This window comes from Myotis brandtii, unplaced genomic scaffold (assembly GCF_000412655.1).
Source record: "Myotis brandtii unplaced genomic scaffold, ASM41265v1 scaffold244, whole genome shotgun sequence".
NCBI classification, from domain to species: Eukaryota; Metazoa; Chordata; class Mammalia; order Chiroptera; family Vespertilionidae; genus Myotis; species Myotis brandtii.
Genome location: NW_005359225.1, coordinates 823,337 through 840,039, shown reverse-complemented (window position 1 = coordinate 840,039; position 16,703 = coordinate 823,337). Strand labels below are relative to the sequence as shown.

At 54.5% G+C, this 16,703-nt stretch overlaps 1 protein-coding gene and 1 long non-coding RNA gene across 2 annotated transcripts in view; both read left to right on the top strand.

The window, feature by feature from the left end:
• The window catches only part of CAPN5 (calpain 5), a 34,351-nt gene extending 30,007 nt beyond the window's left edge, over nucleotides 1–4,344 (top strand). The window contains exons 13-15 of the mRNA XM_014540363.1: nucleotides 844–959; nucleotides 1,498–1,634; nucleotides 2,923–4,344. Coding sequence (XP_014395849.1) covers nucleotides 844–959; nucleotides 1,498–1,634; nucleotides 2,923–3,105 — 436 coding nt within the window. The 3' untranslated portion in view covers nucleotides 3,106–4,344. The remainder of the gene's footprint in view (nucleotides 1–843; nucleotides 960–1,497; nucleotides 1,635–2,922) is intronic.
• A 3,227-nt stretch (nucleotides 4,345–7,571) lies between these two features.
• LOC102257712 overlaps nucleotides 7,572–16,703 on the top strand; it is a 15,875-nt gene continuing 6,743 nt past the window's right edge. Inside the window, exons 1-2 of the long non-coding RNA XR_313635.1 lie at nucleotides 7,572–7,781; nucleotides 9,709–9,772. This is a non-coding gene — a long non-coding RNA (uncharacterized LOC102257712). The remainder of the gene's footprint in view (nucleotides 7,782–9,708; nucleotides 9,773–16,703) is intronic.

Sequence of the window (16,703 nt, the reverse complement as noted above, 5' to 3'; positions counted from 1 at the left end):
GCCGAGGTCCACAGCAGGCTGGCCCAGAACCTGACCCGGAGATGCTCATTGTCTGCCCAGCATAGAGCCCAGGCCTCCAGCCACCCCAGCGCCTGTCTCCTTCCTCCCCCTTCCCCTGCGACCTTGTTCCAGCCTCTCTCAGCCACATAATGGCACAGCTTCTCATCGGAGCATAGCTCTTCACAGTTTACAAAGAAGCTTTCACTCGTCCCATCTGCTTCTCTCCAACCCGGACTAGGAGGCCTGACCCCTTCGTTTTATGGATCAGAACTGGGGATTGAGGTTGGGGATGTTTTCCAAGATCTCGAGTTGGGCTAGGTAGACTGCTAAGCTGTCCCATCCCTGCGGGGGTGCAGACCCTGTGGGCCCCACACTGCCCTCCACCGGGGTAGGCAGCCCAGATTCGGTGCTGCCTGCCCACATCCCACGCCCGGGGGCCAGCTCGTGTGGTGGGCCCAGTGGGCCTCGGTCCTGCCAGCCTGGGCTCCCCCAGCTGGCGGGCAGGTCCCTTCCCTGCTGAGCCTGATGCCTCACAATCTGTAAAATAGGCATAATAGTCACCTACCTTCCAGGGCTTTGTGGGGATTAGAAATAATTCCTATAGCATCCCAGCAGAGGGCTTGGCACACAGTAGGTGCTCAGTAAATTGCTTTTCCCTTGGGGACGGATGGGGCACCCTTGGTGGGGAATGAGCAGCAGGAAGCCCAGGGAGTTTGCCCAGGACGAACAACACCTGGACTAAATACTGCTCCTCTCCCCTCCCCACTTCTTGAACCCCGTTGTCCTCCATCTTCCTGACCCCCCTCCGTGACCTCCCGCCTCTTCTCCTCTGCCCTGTCCCAGGGAGCTGTGCCTGGATGAGCCGCCCCGCTCTTGCTGGAGCTCCCTGTGCGGCTACCCCCAGCTGGTGACCCAGGTGCATGTCCTGGGGGCGGCTGGTCTCAAGGACTCCCCGACAGGTGCGCTGGCTCGAGGAAAGCCCCCCACCCTCCTCCCCTGGGAGGTTGCCCAGGTCTCCTCCCCTCCCCTGCTGAAGACGCCCAGCCTCCAGAGCTCCCCTGCCCTTGATCACTGAATGAGCAAACGTTTCCTGACGTCCGCTCAGGCCCAGCCCCGGGAGGAAGCTGGGTGCATAGAGAGGGACACTCAGCCTCCTACTCTTGGGAGGCCTCTGGTGAGGGGGGCACCAGGGCTCGGGGACAGGCTGCTGGGAGGGAGGGCTTCCTGAAGGGAGTGGCCTTTCTCCAGGCTGAGGAGGTGTTAAGGTGCGAATCCTGGTGAAATGGACTAGGGCGGAAGGATGCTCTGGACAGAACAACATGGGTAAAGGCCTAGAGGCCAGAGATGACCGGTGTGTCCCCTCCTGGTCTGCCTCCTCTTGAATACATGAGCCCAGGCTTCTGCTCTGGGGAGAGGACCTCACCCCCTGATATCTGTTCCATCCAGGCCCTGCCCCAGCCCCCCATCCTCACCCCATCACCCCCTCCATCTCTCTAGGGGCCAACTCTTATGTGATCATCAAGTGTGAGGGGCACAAAGTCCACTCAGCCATGCAGAAGGGTACCTCGACGCCTGAGTACGATGTAAAAGGCATCTTCTACCGCAAAAAGCCAGGCCAGCCCATCACTGTCCAGGTGAGCCCGCGGGTCCTGGGGCCCCTCCTGTGCCCCTAGCCTGACACTTCCCCGTTCAGAGGGGCTGAGCCCAGGGTGGCAGAGCCTTTGACGGGACCCGGGAATGCTCGGTGCTGGTTCCCACTCTGTCCTCGGCACAGTGTGGCCTTGGGAATTCTCTCGCCTGCCCCTCCTGGTGCCCCAGAGTCCCCTCAGCGGGGTGGGGAGTTAGCTCAGCTGCTGTGATTCTGAGCCCCAGCAGGGTCTGGCCAGGGGCAGTGGTCATCTCTGCCGACTTCGCCCCAAAGCCTTGGGAGTGGTTCCTTAAACCCCCTGCAGGGGGCCCACCTGGAAACGTGGCACTGAAGTGGCGCATGGCAGGTCAGATGCAGGGGTCAGAGAGCCAGTCCCTGTGCCTGGGCTTCCTTGTCCTCCCAGGCCAACGTGGCCAGTGGATGACCATTCTGAGCCCATTAGCAGGAAGCCCTCTGTCCCCCGGGCTCAGGCCAGCATCTCTGTGGTGAGAAACCATCTGTAAAAATGAACACTAGGCACCCCCTGTAGGGGAGGCACTGCAGGTTTTCCGAATTCCTAACCCCGATCCAACACAGACCTAGAGATATTGGGGCAAGAAGGACTGTAGGGGCCACTCATTTTGTATATCTCTGTGGTGAGAAACCATCTGTAAAAATGAACACTTAGGCACCCCCTGCAGGGGAGGCACTGCAGGTTTTCTGAATGTTCCTAACCCCGATCCAACACAGACTTAGAGATGTTGGGGTAAGAAGGACCGTAGGGGCCACTCATTTTGTATATATATTTTTTATTGATGTTTACAGAGATGAAGGGAGAGGGATAGAGAGTTAGAAACATCGATGAGAGAGAAACATCGATCAGCTGCCTCCTGCACACCCCCTACTGGGGATGTGCCCGCAACCAAGGTACATGCCCTTGACTGGAATCGAACCTGGGACCCTTGAGTCCACAGGCCGATGCTCTGTCCACTGAGCCAAACCATTTAGGGCGGGGCCACTCATTTTAAAGATGGGGCCAACAGGCAGGGTGTGAGTATATCACTCTTCAAGGTCACCCAGTCTCCAAGGTCACACAGAGCAGAGCTAATAGTAACACACTTAACATTATATGTAGAAGGGGCTTGGACAGAGGAGGAAGCCGAGGCTCTGGAAAGGGCAGGCTTCATGGGGAGGCAGAGGCAATGAAGGGCGGGATCGAGGCCCTGCCAGAACTGCCAGCAGCCCCCACAGACCTATCCGTGGAGATGGCCCCCATGTCCCTCTGTCTCCCCCAGATCTGGAACCACCGAGTCCTGAAGGATGAGTTCCTGGGCCAGGTGCAGCTGAAGGCTGACCCCGATGACCTCCAGGCCCTGCACACCCTCCACCTCCGGGACCGAGACAGCCGGCAGCCCAGCGACCTGCCGGGCACCATTGCCGTGCGCATCCTCAGCAGCGCCACCCTCACGGCTGTCTGATGCCCGTCCGCCTACCTGGCCCCCACAATTCTCACCACCGTCTGCATGTCCCCTGCCAGGGATTAGCCTGGGAGCTAGGACACCGGGGTCCTTTTCCCAACTTTTCCACTGACTCGCTGTGTGACCGTGGGGGTCTCTGGCCCTCTCTGGGCCTCAGTGTCCTGAGGACCCCACAGCATTCCTTTCTCACGGAGAAGTCTTCTTGCCTGAGATTTAAATAGCCCGCCCTTCCCCAGCTGTTCCCAAGGCTAAGGGACTCTATCCGTTGAGAATGTTTCCCCAAGGCCCCGCTGTCAGCCCACGGAGTGCCAAGATGCCACTTGTTTACACACAAACTGCCATACCCCCGAGCCCCACTCTTGCCCCTCCTTTCCTGCAACGGCCCCCGTGCCCCGGACATCGCTTTCTCTGTCACCAAAACTTGACTTTCTGGCCACCTTGAAAGGGCTCGTGGCCTCTGCTGGGATCCTGCTCTGGCTGGAATTTGGGAACATGCAGGTGACATCTGTTCATTCTCGAATTCCATCCACCTGCCCATCCCTTCATTTCTTCAAGAGATTTGCCAAGTGAGTAAGCGACCCCATGAGACCCCAGGGGGAGCTGGGCCCCTGCCCACAGCTCTGGGAGACCTGGCGTCCATGCTGGGCCGCAGCTCTGCTCCGAGGTCCTCTCTGGCAAGTGGTTGGATGCCCAGAGAGCTGCGGCTACCGTCTCACCCCGTGTTGATTTCCTCCCCAGCCTCTGGTTTAAGGCCCCCCCCCCCCCCCCACAGAGGTTTTGTCAGCCATGGAAAGGAAGAGCATCTTCCTGTCTCCACGGCCCTGGTCCCAGAAGGCGTGTGCCCAGTTTGGTGGCCAGGGCCAGGCGGGTAGGGAGGACATGTGGACGCAAGTTGGGGGGGGCATATTCTCAGGACCCCCTTTGCTGCAAGCACTGGGATTTCCTGGGAGAAGGGGCTCTGGGTTGTTGGCATCAGGGCTTGGCAGGAGAGAGGGAAACCCATCACCAGACCAGAGGCTCTCCGCCAACATTCCCCCCAAATGCAGCCAGGGAGGCCACAGCCCTCTTCTTGCTGCCCGGACCAAAATGTTCCTTTCAGTCCTCAACATTTTATATTCTTTCTGTTTTAAAACTCTCAGTTTTAACCAGGGGTTTTAAAAGCCTGTGCACCCCTTTTCTCTTCTTCAACTCCAGTTCTTGTGGTCCTCTGGTTTTATTTTTATATGTTTTTATTGATTTTTGTGTTTGTTTTTTTAGATAGAGAGGAAGGGAGAGGGATAGAGGGATAGAAACATCGATGAGAGAGAAACATCATCGATCGGCTGCCTCCTGCACGCCCCCTACTGGGGGGATCAAGCCCGCAAACTGGGCATGTGTCCTGACTAGGAATTGAACCAGTGACCTCTTGGTTCCTGGGCTGACGCTCGACCGCTGAGCCACACCGGCTCGGCCGATTTTATTTTGATTCCACTTGGGGAGGGATGAGGAGAAGCCATACTTTCTCAGAAGGGGTCTGGAGGTGGATGAAGAAGAGGGTGTTTGTACTCTGATGTTTTGCAAGTCGGCACCAATCGTGTGGGCGCTGTGACCCGAGTAGGGTCTCTCTGCAACCCTTCTCGGGCGCCAGACCAGGCAACGTAAATGAAAACGTTCAGCTGTTCCAGAACAGGAGTTCCTGTGGGCTTGCTGGCTGGGAAGTCCTTTGGAAGCCTGGATTTCCGGCTCCGTGTCCTGGCCCTTTGGTCCAGTGTCCTGGCTGGAGGCGCTGGATCCTTGACTTTGCCTCCTCACCCTGTGGCCAGCTCTGCTCCTGCGTCGGGGCCCTGGGCCACGTGAGGGCCAGGAACTGCACAACAAGGAGGACAAGACTCCTGGGCAAGCGGCGGCTTCCTCTCGAGAGCCTGGCCCGGGGCCAGGACCCTCCCGATGACCAGGAGCAAACCATTCACCCTCCTGTGCCTCGATTGCCCCTCTGCCACGCGGGGCCACTGACTCCTGTTTGCCAGCACTCTCGCTAACAAGTGCTGGATAAGGGCAACACCATTCTCTGTGTATCTGTATGCGTGCACACTGTACACTCCTGTAATCACTTCTCAATGTCTATTTCCAATGAACACTCCTGAGGCAGGGTGGAGAAGCAAGGGCCGGAGGAGCCCACGTGGGTCTGTTCTCAGCTACATCCACCTGGGCCCTGGGTCGAACCAGGACCAACTGGCAGGCCTGTGGGCTCCAGCCCTGCCCTTGCTTTCTGCTCCTCGGGGTGGGCCAGGCTGGATCCTGGATGTGTGGAGGACCCTGGTTGGGGATGGGGCAGGTGAGGTTGGAGTTCAGGGCTGGGCCTGGAGGGTGGGTGGGGAGAACCGTTGCTCCATGCGCCTGATGCACCCTCAGTCCACAGGGGCCTGTGCTTTTGCAGATGGGCCAGGCCTCGGGTCCACACCACCCCATCCAGGCTTCACTCCCCTCAGGGCCCACCGTGGGCCAGGGAGACCTGTTCTGTTCTCATAATAAACGTTACCACAATCTCAGAAAGACCGTCCTGTGTCCGTCTGTCCCTCTGGTGGTTAGGGATAATGGAGAGAATATTTATCAGGCCCTGGTGCCTGTCCTCTGGTCAGAGACAACATGAGGGAGGACCTGGGCATTCTAGCCGAGGCTGGACCCCGCTGCCTGTCCGTTGCATCTCTGAGCTGAGGTCACTGGGGTCATTCAGTTATTCCCTCAGCTGGTCTTGTCCCAAGGCACTAGGGATGCAGGGGACCAGCCACAGCCCCTGCTCTAGTGGGAAGACCAATAGAGACACTCTCATCTGGACCAACATCCCACAGAGAATTCCCGGTAAGGTGGTGTGGGAGTTGTGGGGGGAAGGAAGGTTAGTTCTGCTCCAATTGTGAGATGGAAGGAGCAGCCGCATAAAGGGCCTCAGACAGAGGAGATGGGCTTATGGGGGTGCAGGTGGATGTGGGCAGACCAGAGCGAGCAGCTTGAGCCAAGAAGCCAGGGGTGGTGGTGGTGGGGAGAAACAGGACAGATTGTGGAGGCAGAGTGGACAGAACTCAGTCCACTGGGCTGGGTTGGGGTGAAGAGCGAGAAACAAATGCATTAAGGCCAATTCCTAGATTTCCCCCATGGGCCATGGAGAAAAGGACATTATGAATTTTGTGCCCACCTCAGCACAGCCTGGCGCTTAGAGGGTGCTGAATGCATTGAGGCTGTTGCAGCATCTGGAGATCACCCCTCCCCAGCTCCCCACCGCGCCTCGCCCACCCCTCACAGCTCGCACCGTGTGCCTTAGGGGCCCAGTTTTCCCATCTGTGCAGGGCTGACGCTCTTGCCTGCCCAGCCTGGCTCAGGGGGGAGGTGATGGAGGCGTGGTAGGTCCCGAGTCTAGGAGTGGGGACCGTGTTCCAGAGCAGTTCCTGCGAGGGCCGCCTGGCCAGGCACACTCAGCACCCCGGGGCCTTCGGGGGCCAGGACTGGGGTCAGAGGAAGTCCTGGCCTCTGCAGCGGCTGAGTCCCCGTCACTTCTCCAGGCAGAGCTGGATGCTCAGCCTGGCTCCCCAGGGGCGCCATGGGCAGCCACGCCTGTGCCAGCAGGTGGCGCACTTGGACCACTGGATCCTGGTGGATGGGCACCCCAGCTTTGGAATGGTCCCGGCCTGCCCCAGGTACAGCGGTTGGGCATCCAAAGAGCCCTGCCTCTGCCCAGGCCGAGAGCTGCCCCTGAAGAGGCCGCACTGAGGGGGCAGCTGTTGGGTGGCTCCAGGCCAAGGGTGATGGCGAGGAAGTGCCAGGACTCAGCCGGGGTCCCTGTTACTGTCTTTCCAGTGCTAACAATGAACACTGGGCTCCTCCTTGCTTATCTGTGCCCCCTTTCCCTCCTCCGTCCCCCCACTTTAAAATCACATGGTTCACCTTGCTCTGCATGTGCCCGGCTCATGCTGGGCTGAGAAAGTTTCCTCCGTAATCACAGACAACCTCCTGCCTCTCCTCCCAGCAGCTGTGGGGCGTGGTGAGGTGAGGAGCTTTGGGGGGACACATCTGAGGGGAGCCCTCAGGGAGGGGCCTGTGTGCACAGGGATGAGGGAGAAAGGGCTAGAACATGGGGTTTGCATTCATTTCCTCTCAGAGTCTCAAACAGCCACTTATGGAGGAGAAAACAGGCTTGGCGGAGGGAGGCAGGGCCAGGACTCAGCAAATCCTGCCCGTGCTGAGGGAGCAGGTGTTGTTACTGCGAATGATAGGTGGCACCTGAGGCCGGATGAGTGGTCATAGCCCGGGTCCAAGCTGGTCCCAGCACAGCGAGAGACACCCCTTGCCCTGCCTCCCTCTGGGAAGCCAGCGCTCCGCTCAGGGCCCTGGGCGGCACAGCCCGCCCCCCACGCTGATGTCATGGCACCCAGGCCTCCAGGCCCCTCGGACTCCGCCTCCTGGGGGAAGGCTCTGGAGAGGGGAGGAGAGGGCAGCAGTGCGGCTGGACAGCCGACCTGGGCAGGAAAGAGAGGGAGAGGCTGAGAGGGAGAGGGAGTCACATAGTGAAAAACCGAAAGGCCAAGAGAGGCCCCTAGAGCAAGTTTTGGAGCAAGACAGAGGAAGAGGGGACGTGTCTACAGATTGTGCCAGACCTTTGACCCCAGCTTCCCGGGCCCTCTGTGCGGGTGGCAGCTGGGAGCCAGGTAAGCAAGGGCTGCCCCTGTCCTGGGCATCGGGAGGAGGGTTTGCTGGACTTCGGAGGGTGTCCTGGGCTTGGACCACCCTGGAGCCCCTGTGACCACAGCCATTTGCTCCCGGTCTGGGCCTCCTGCCACCTTTGGGGGCTCAGCCACAGCAGCCATTGAATGAAACTGCCCCGAGCCTGGCGAGATGGAGGCTGGGACCCTGGAATGGGAAGAGCCAGGGCCATGGTGCTCATTGAATTGTCTCTGACCAGGGCTGGGGCAGGGAGCAGCCATGCTGGGGGTGGGGGAGAGAGAGAGAGAGAGAGAGAGAGAGAGAGAGAGAGAGAGCTCTGTCCCGATCTCTGTCTCCTTTGGCCTTTCTGCTACATTTTATCTCTTTCTTTATCTCTCTCCTCAGGTAAGTCACTTCCTTCCTCTGAGCTTCAGAGTTCCCATCTGTGAAATGGGACCATGAAGCCACCAGTCAGGGTTGCTGTGAGGATGAAGTAACCCAGGGATGGCATAGAAATAGTTCTGTGTTCCCTGCTCTCAATCTGCAAAGCAATTACCTTGAACATGGACTAGTTCTTTTTTTTAGAAAAAAAAAAAAGTTGATCTTATAAATTTTCCTTATGGGTGGCCCTTAACTTCTATGCCCTCATCCAAGGCCCTGAGTCTTAATGAAAACCTTGGTTCTGCCCCCGGCTCTCGGGCTTATGCTGGCTCAGGGTGCTAGCACACAGCCAGGCTTCCTCTTCAGACTAACCCCCGTGGCGGCTGCCTGGTGGCCTTGCTGAATTCCCTTCCCTAGTGCCCGTCTCCGGGAGGACTGTGTGCCCGCTGTGTCCCAGAGCTCCAGGCAGGGGTCAGGGCTCAGGTGTCAGGAGTGTCATGGGCAGAGGATCAAATGCCCCAGTGCCTCTGAATGGGCCTTGTGAAAAATTGATGCTCATCCTGGGGGCAGGTGGGGGGCTGGGGGGCCGCGTGCCAGGGCTGTGGGCTGGGGCTGCCTTGAATCACCACACTCAGTCCCACAAGTCCTTCCTGAGTCCTCTCCGGGCCTGGCCCTGTGCTGTGTGAGGAGATGGCTGAACCCATGCCCTGCCCTGGATCAACTCTCTGACTTTGGGGTCAGAGGTAGGGACAGACCCCAACCAGATAACATAATACATATAATCAGGGATGGACAGAGGGAAATATCAGGACTCTCCGCAGCCTGGGGGTGGTCAGGGAAGGCTTCCCAGAGGAGGTAACATCTGAACTGAGCAAAGGAATTTACTAGTCAGAATTCCAGGTGGAGGAGCCAGTGTATGCCAAGGCCAGGAGGTATGGACAGGGCTGCTGCATTTCAGGAATAGTGAGTGCTGAGGAGGGTCCCAGTGCAGGGCTGAGGAAGGAAGAAAACTGATGACTGAGACATCAGCAGGAGCCACATGGTGCTGGGCCTTAAAAGCCAGACTGGGGTCATGGAGCCTCCATCCTGATGGCAGTGGGTGCTCTGGTTGGATTTAGGCAGCTCAGCCCATGACCCTCCCCTTGGGCCAGGCTGCCCCTGTCACTCACACTCTGGGGGCAGCCCTCAGCTGGGAGGCCTGAGACCAAGTCCTCATCCTGGACTTGCCCTGTCCAGCTGTGTGAACTTAGGCAAGTCTTGGTCCCTCTCTGGGCCCCTTTGCCCATATGTCCAGGTGAGGGGTGCAGACTTGCTACTTTCTAGGAGCCTTTTGGAATCTCTGAATAACAGCAGCTGCTCTGGACAATAGAGCTGTGATGGTGGCTGAGGCTCAGGTCACACAGCCTGGGCTGCAACGAGAGGGAGAGAGCCAGGGAGGGTTCCCCAGAGGCAGGAGGGGCTGTGGCGTTGGGAGGAGCCCAGGTGACCCCTGCCAGGTGCAAGACTGACACGGCTGGCTGCTCAGAAGTTTGACATGATCTCTCCCTGCAGAACTGTGTCTGGCCAGGTGGGCAGCAGGCACCTCTGACAAAGGACAATGGTGATTCTTCAGCAGGTGAGTGCTCTCTGCACCTCATTGGCCTTCATCCTTCTGTGCCAGGAATAACCCTGTTGGGTGGCTCATCTTACCCCATCCCATATTCTCTCGTGCATATGCTTAACGGTGGCACACCCTTCCCAATCCTTGCTTTCAGAAAACTCCTATCTATGCTTCAAAACCCAGCTGTGAAACTTTCCCTGCCTGTTGGGCCCAGTCTAGAATCACTCCCTCTGATTTGTCTTTTGGGACTTCCCTTTCTCACTGGGTAGAAGTTATTTATTTACATGCATCTCTGAATCGCCAGACATTCCAGGCAGTGGAACAGCATGTGCAAAGGTCCAATATGGGAAAGCCCTTGGGGCAAGGGAAGAGGAACTTAGCAAGTTTATGAATGCCAGACTAGGAAGGACCTTGACCCTGACTGGGAGCTGTGAGTTGAGGATGCCATGGCCCGAGCTGGAGCCCCCGCGGGTAATATGGGGAAGAAGCAGAGGTGCTGTCTCCTCTCTGGCTGAGTCCTTCCACCCTGCTTCCTTCCCAGGGCTCCAGTGGCCCCTGACCCCTAGCTCTTCCCGTGATCGGCCTGAGGCTCTAATGAGCTCCTGGTCTCCAGAGCCAGGAATGTGGGCCCTGAGCCAGGTGGGCCTGGCCCCAGGCCTTAGGGCTGGTGGCGGGCTGTCCTCTGGGACCATCAGAGGCCAGCGGGCAGCCTGTTCTGAGGCTGTGTGCTTTTGTGTGAGCTTGTGGGCTGGGTGTGTGAGAAGCAGGCATCAGGGCAGAACCAGGAGAGACAGTCTTGTGTCCTGGGACTGAAGACCCGCTCTGAAGCCCCTTGGTCCCCTGGCCTGAGAGTCTGTTCACAGGCCCATCAGGGACAGCCAGGACCAATGAAAGAAGGAAAGTCGCTGTCTCTGAGCATTTGCTGTGTGCCAGGGCCCGTGCTACAGCTGGGGCTGGGTGGGTAGGGGCACACGCAGCCCCCAGAGGGAGAGTTTGGGCCACCCACAGCCCTCCAAGGGTGTTTGCCCTCTGGGAGCCTCTGAGGCAGACCTCTGGCTGACTGTCCCCTCCGAGCACTGGCCCACCTCACCAACGCCGGCTTTGCCCACCCCTCACACAGCAAGACAGAAAGTACATTTCTGATACTTATTTGGTCCTAGAAATGGTCCCAACTCTGAGGAGCCGGCCAGCTACACAGACAGTGCCACAGGCAGAGCCCACACACCCGGGCTCTGTCTTGGGCGGATTTCAGGCGTGTTCTTCAGCCTTCCTGAACCTCAGTTTCCCCATCTGCAAAACAAGGACAAAACCCTCCTTTCCTGGGATGGTTGTTGGGAAGATAACATGCCTGAGGGATTCAATCAAAGCGCTGCTTCCTTCACCGGCCTCTGTGTCCCCTTTTCCTGGCTGACTCCCCTCAGCCCTTCCCGTGGTCATGACTCCCTTTGGTAGTCCTGTCACTCCACCTTCTTCCCCTGCTCATGGGGTGGGGGTGGTGAGGGCTCCTGCTCCCCACTGTCTCCTCAGCCCGGCCCGGCCACTCACAGATGGAGCTCTGTGCTGAATGAATGAATGTCACTACACCCTCACTTGGTCCGAGGGGCTAGGGCAGACAATGGAACCTACTTTAAAGGGATGTTGAGAGTGAAATGACATAGTGCACACACACCGCTCCACCCGATGCTAGACAGCTCATGAAAGGTTAGCTGCGTGACGACTGCCAATAAAACCACACTGGTAGTGTTCCTGTGCGTGAGGATTCTCCATCTTTTCTCTCTCTCACACTTTATTTAGGAGAAAAATCTCAGGAAACCTCAAAGGAGACGATGCTTCTCTCCCAGGTGTAGAGTGTCCCCATGTGGAGACACTCCGTTGCAGAGATCCACACACCTTTCTGAACCCCACAGGGTACCAGGCACAGGAGACGCTTCCATAATCCAAAACATGAACGATTCTTTTCACTCGTTGAGAGTTCTAATTCTTCAAAAGTAGCACCCACATTGGTCCATAGGCACTCTCTACATAGGATCTATTGTATTGCCATAGGGCTGTGAGGTAGGGAGCTGCATGCTTATCACAGGTGAAGAGACTGGTGCCCAGAGCAAGTATTTTAGACATAAACTGTGCAGGTCCACAAAGGCCAGGGAGCCATGATGGTGAGGGGGCAGCTATGCAGGGCACAGGGAGGTGACATAGGAGCAGGCACAGGAAGGGGGTCAGATGGCCCCTGCTAGGTGGCATCTTCAGAACATGGGCTCTTTCCTAGGGGCCCTGGGGCAGTCTGGGCAGACCTGTTGTGTTGACAGCTTCAGGCATGGGGTGGGGGTGCCTGGAGATTTCTATCGTGCCAAAAGCTACCTCCTCCAGCCAAGTTCTCACTCACCCACCCAGCAAAGTGGCACTAGGCCTCTTCTCTGTACCAGGCTGGGCACAAGGGATGCAGAGATAAACTGACTGTTCCCAGTCTTCGAGGAGTTACCAGACTGAAGTGGGAGAAGCACAGCAAGGATGCCTATGAGTGGAACTGTGATAGCAGGAGTCCCAGGGGGTGGAGTGGGTTGGGAGGGTGCCTGGGGGTGGGGGAGGCTTCTGCCCTTTCTGTGGTGGTGATGGGATGTCGGGGAAGGCTCTAAGGCTTTTGTGATAGTCCCTCAGATGCAGATAGGGGACTGAGGTGTCTGGAGGAGGGACTAGTCCCAGGTAGCAAGGTCAGCTGGTGCTTGCAAGAACCCAGAGATCCGTGGTGCACATGACCCCCTTCTTCAGGAACCTCAGTGAGGGCTGCTGTGCCTCAGTGGGATATGAGTTCTGGCTCCATGGTGGGCCAGCATAGGGACTGGATGTACTTTGCTTGCCATCCTGGGCAAAGGGGATTTTGAAGATAAATTTGTGGGCTGTTGATAACAGTTGGATTGACCCATTTATTAAAATACAATGTCCTTTGTCTCGTGTAACACTTTTGACTTAAAATACACTTGGCCTGATATTAGCATAGCCATCCCAGCTCTTCTTTGGTTATTATTTGCATAGAATATATTTTTTCTACCCTTTCACTTTCAGCACATTTGTATCTTTGGATGGAAAGTGAGTCTCTTGTAGATAGCATATAAATGGATCTTATTTTTAAACCTATTCTGCTAACCTCAACCTCTTGAGAGTTTAATTCATTTCCCATCTATTTCTGCCATTTTGCTGTTTTTAATAGGTCATATCATTTCCCCCTCAGTTCCTCTATTACTGCCTTCTTTTGTGTTTAATTGATCTCCCCCACACCAGTGTACTGTTTTGATTCTCTTCTCATTTCTTCTTCTGTATATATACACTTTTTTTTAGTGGTGACCTTAGGCTTTGCAAATAATGTCTTACATTTATAACAATCTAGTGGGACTTAACACCAACTTAGCTTCAATAGTATATAAAAACTTTGCTCCTATACAGCTCCATCCCTCTCTTTGTATTGTTATTATCAGAAATTACATCTCTGTGTGCCCATTAACATAGATTTGTAATTGTTGTTTTATGCATTTGTCTTTTAAATCCTATAGGAAAAAAATGGGGAAAAGATGATTTACAAACCAAAAATAACAATAATCTGGCTTATAATTACCTCTGTGGTTACTTTTACCAAGCTTCTTTATTTTTTGTGGCTTTGAATGACTGTCTAGTGCTCTTTAATTTTAGTTGACTACTTTTAGCATATCTTGTAAGGCAAGTCCACAAATGACAAACTCAGCTTTTGTTTGTCTGGAAATGTCTTAGTTTGTCTTTCATTTTTGAAGAATGATTTTGCCAGATATAGAATTCTTATTTGACAACTTACTAGTATTTTCCTTTCACTACTTTAAATATGTCACCCTACTGCCTTCTGGCTTTCATGGTTTCTGATGAGAAATTGGCTATTAATCATATTGAAGACAAGCCACTTCTCTCTCACTACTTTTAAGATTCTCTCTCTGTCTTCATAGTTTAATTATAATGAGTTTCAGTGTGGATCTTTTTAAGTTTATCCTACTTGGAATTTATTGAGCTTTTTGTATGTATAGATTCATATCTTTCATCAAGTTTGGGCAGTTTTGTGTCAGTATTTCTTCAAATATTCTTTCTGCCTCCCTCCCCCTCTCCTTTTGGGCTCCCATTATGCATGTGTTGGTCCATTTGATGGTGTCCAAAAGGTTTCTTAGTCTCTGCTCATTTCCCTTAATTTTTTTTCTTTCTGCACCTCAGACTGGATAATCTCAATTAACCTATCTTTAAGTTTTCTGATTCTTCATTTTGCCTCTTTATATCTGCTGTTGAACTCCTCTAGTTATTGTACTTTTCAATTCCAGAATTTCTACTTGGTCCCTTTTTATAATTTCTGTCTCTTTATTGACATCCTCTTTATGGTGAGATGTTGTTCTCCTTTCCTTCAATTCTTTGATCATATTTAAGACAGTTGATTAAAGTTTTTGCCTATTAAGTCCAAAGTCTGGGTGTCCTCAGCGAAAGTTTCTATTAAGTCCCCCCTTTTTTTCCCTGTGAATGGGGCATCCTTTCTCTGCATTCCGCTTAATTTTTTGTTGTAAACTGGACGTTTTGAATATCGTAATGTGATAACTCTGGAAGTTAGACTCTCCCCAGGGTTTGTTGTTGCTGCCTGTTGTGAGTTGTAGTTTTGTGTAGTGAGTTTTCTAAACTATTTTTGTGAAGACTGTATTCTTTGTTGTGTGTGGTCACTACAGTCTCTAGCACCCCTGGAGCCGAAACAAAACAAATCAAACCTCCTGGTCTTTGCAGACGGGCTCTCTGTGTGGGCTGGGGCATGCCTTCAATGCTCAGTCAACTCTGCCTTAGCCTTCACTGTCTGTCTGCGTAGAATGTGAAGCTCAGCTGGAGGCGAGCGCTTACGATCTTGATCTTCTTCTGAACATTGTCCAACCCTGGGCATGTATGTGGTTTTTTTAGATTCCCCAGTATATGCCAGAGTTTTTTAAAGCCTCTATTCCCTGAAGCAACTCACTCCCTGCTTTTCCTCCAGGCTTCCTAGAGTGGCTCCTGTTTGTTTTCACTTATTATTTTTGTCCCCAAGCAGCAGTGGGTAGTTCATTTGCCTTTGGACATTTTTGACCAGTGCCCTCTATAGCTGCTTGTCTGCCCTGAGGGAGTTCAAGTTAGAAAACGAAAGGCAAGCCCTTTGCATTATTCCTTCAGTGAACCCCTAGACAGGTTAAAATAACCACAATTATTCAATAACAAGGTCTGTTCTGCTCCCTCTGGCCCCAAGAACCCACACCAAGATTGCCAGCAAGGTGTAGGTAGGTGGGGGGTGAGTAGGTTAAAACACCACACAGGTCTCCTGCTGGATTTCAGTCACCTATCTCTTCATTAAATGCTCATTTTGTTACTGTAAACTTTTGAATATTTTCTAGAGTTTCAGTAAAGTTGATTCTGGTAGTTTTTGCCATGTTTTTTTGTTGTATCTGTAAAGAGGTTCTTGGAGTTCCCTACTCTGCCATCTTCGCTGACACTACTTATTGATGACAGTTGGCACAGTTACTTCCTGAAAGCTTTTGTCCCAACTTACTATACATCCTTGCATAGGTCCTTGAACCTCCTCTGAACTCAGTCTCCCCATCTGTAAAATGGGTGGCCAGAATTGGTTTGGATGGAGGTATGGGGGGAGTGGGAAGAGGGCAGCACCAGAGGTCTGTGTGAGGCACCAAGGGAGTACAGAAAGGAAGGTACTGGGGAGGGGGTGTGGGGACCAGGGGACACATGACTCAGTGCAGCCTTGGTGGCTTGGTGGGGGCAGGAAGAGGATAGTGGGGTGAAGCATTCCTGGCAGAAAGCTCAGCATAAGCAAAGGTGGAAGGCCCTATCCTGGGTGATGAGCCTGGAGCAACAGTGAGCCCTGATTCTGGCAGAGGATCTGGTGTGATGCCAGAATGGGTCATGGGGGCATTAGACTTGCCTCCCAGACCTGGTACACAGGCCACCTGCAGGCAAGGGGCCTATTTCCAGGCTTCAGCTCAGGGTGGCCTGGGTGCAGAGGATTGAGGGGCTGAGCAGGGGGTCTGGTCTGGTAGGTGCCAGGCTTTCAACACTTTGCTGGTCTCGTTGAGGGGGCCTCTCTCCACCCCCCAGACCTGTTTTTACCATCTCTTCCTTCTTCCTTCTGCTTCTCTGTGCTTTGCTGTTTCCCTCTTCTGATCACCCTATCCCTCATGTCTGCTTAGAAAAAAATCACAACATCCAGTTGCTACCCCCTAACATGACTTGCTCAGTTAATAACCAACATTTATACAGCACATTTGTCTTAGCGGGCACCAATCTGAGTGAGTTCGCACACTCACCTCTTTAATCCTGCCATCCCACATACGAGGAAACAAAGGCACATAGAGGTTGAGGAACTTGCTCAAGGCCACACAGCTGACAAGTCGCCTCGCCTGGATTGAACCTAAGCCGTCTGTCTCCAGAGTCCAACCTCTTAGTGGCCATGCCATCCTGTCTCTCCAGGCTAATTCGTCCCTTATCTGGTGGTGCCATTCTTATCTGTGTCTGACTCTGCCTACCCCCTCACCTCTGGGCTGGGAGCTCTGAGGGCAGTGGCCCCTCAGCTTTAGTCTGAGCCTAGTTGGTTAAGTGGACAGATGGAAGGATGCCTGAAAGCCCACCACCAGCAGCCCCCTGTGTCTGAGGGTCTGATTCCTGTTCCCATGGACTCCCCAGGTGGGTATGTGTGGACTTGACTGTGAGAAGGAGCCTGCCTGAGAGCAGGGACCCTGAAAGGGCTCAGGAAGTGGGTGGGGATCACGACAGTCAGTCCGATTAGTGCTGGGTGGCAAAGCGCCGTGTTCCCGGGGCTGGGACAGGGATTTGAGGTGGAAGGAAGCCTGGGTCCAGCGGGGCAGCTTTGAGCTCTTTGTGGGGCATCACTGTCTCCATCTGGCTAGTCCCCCTCCCCCCT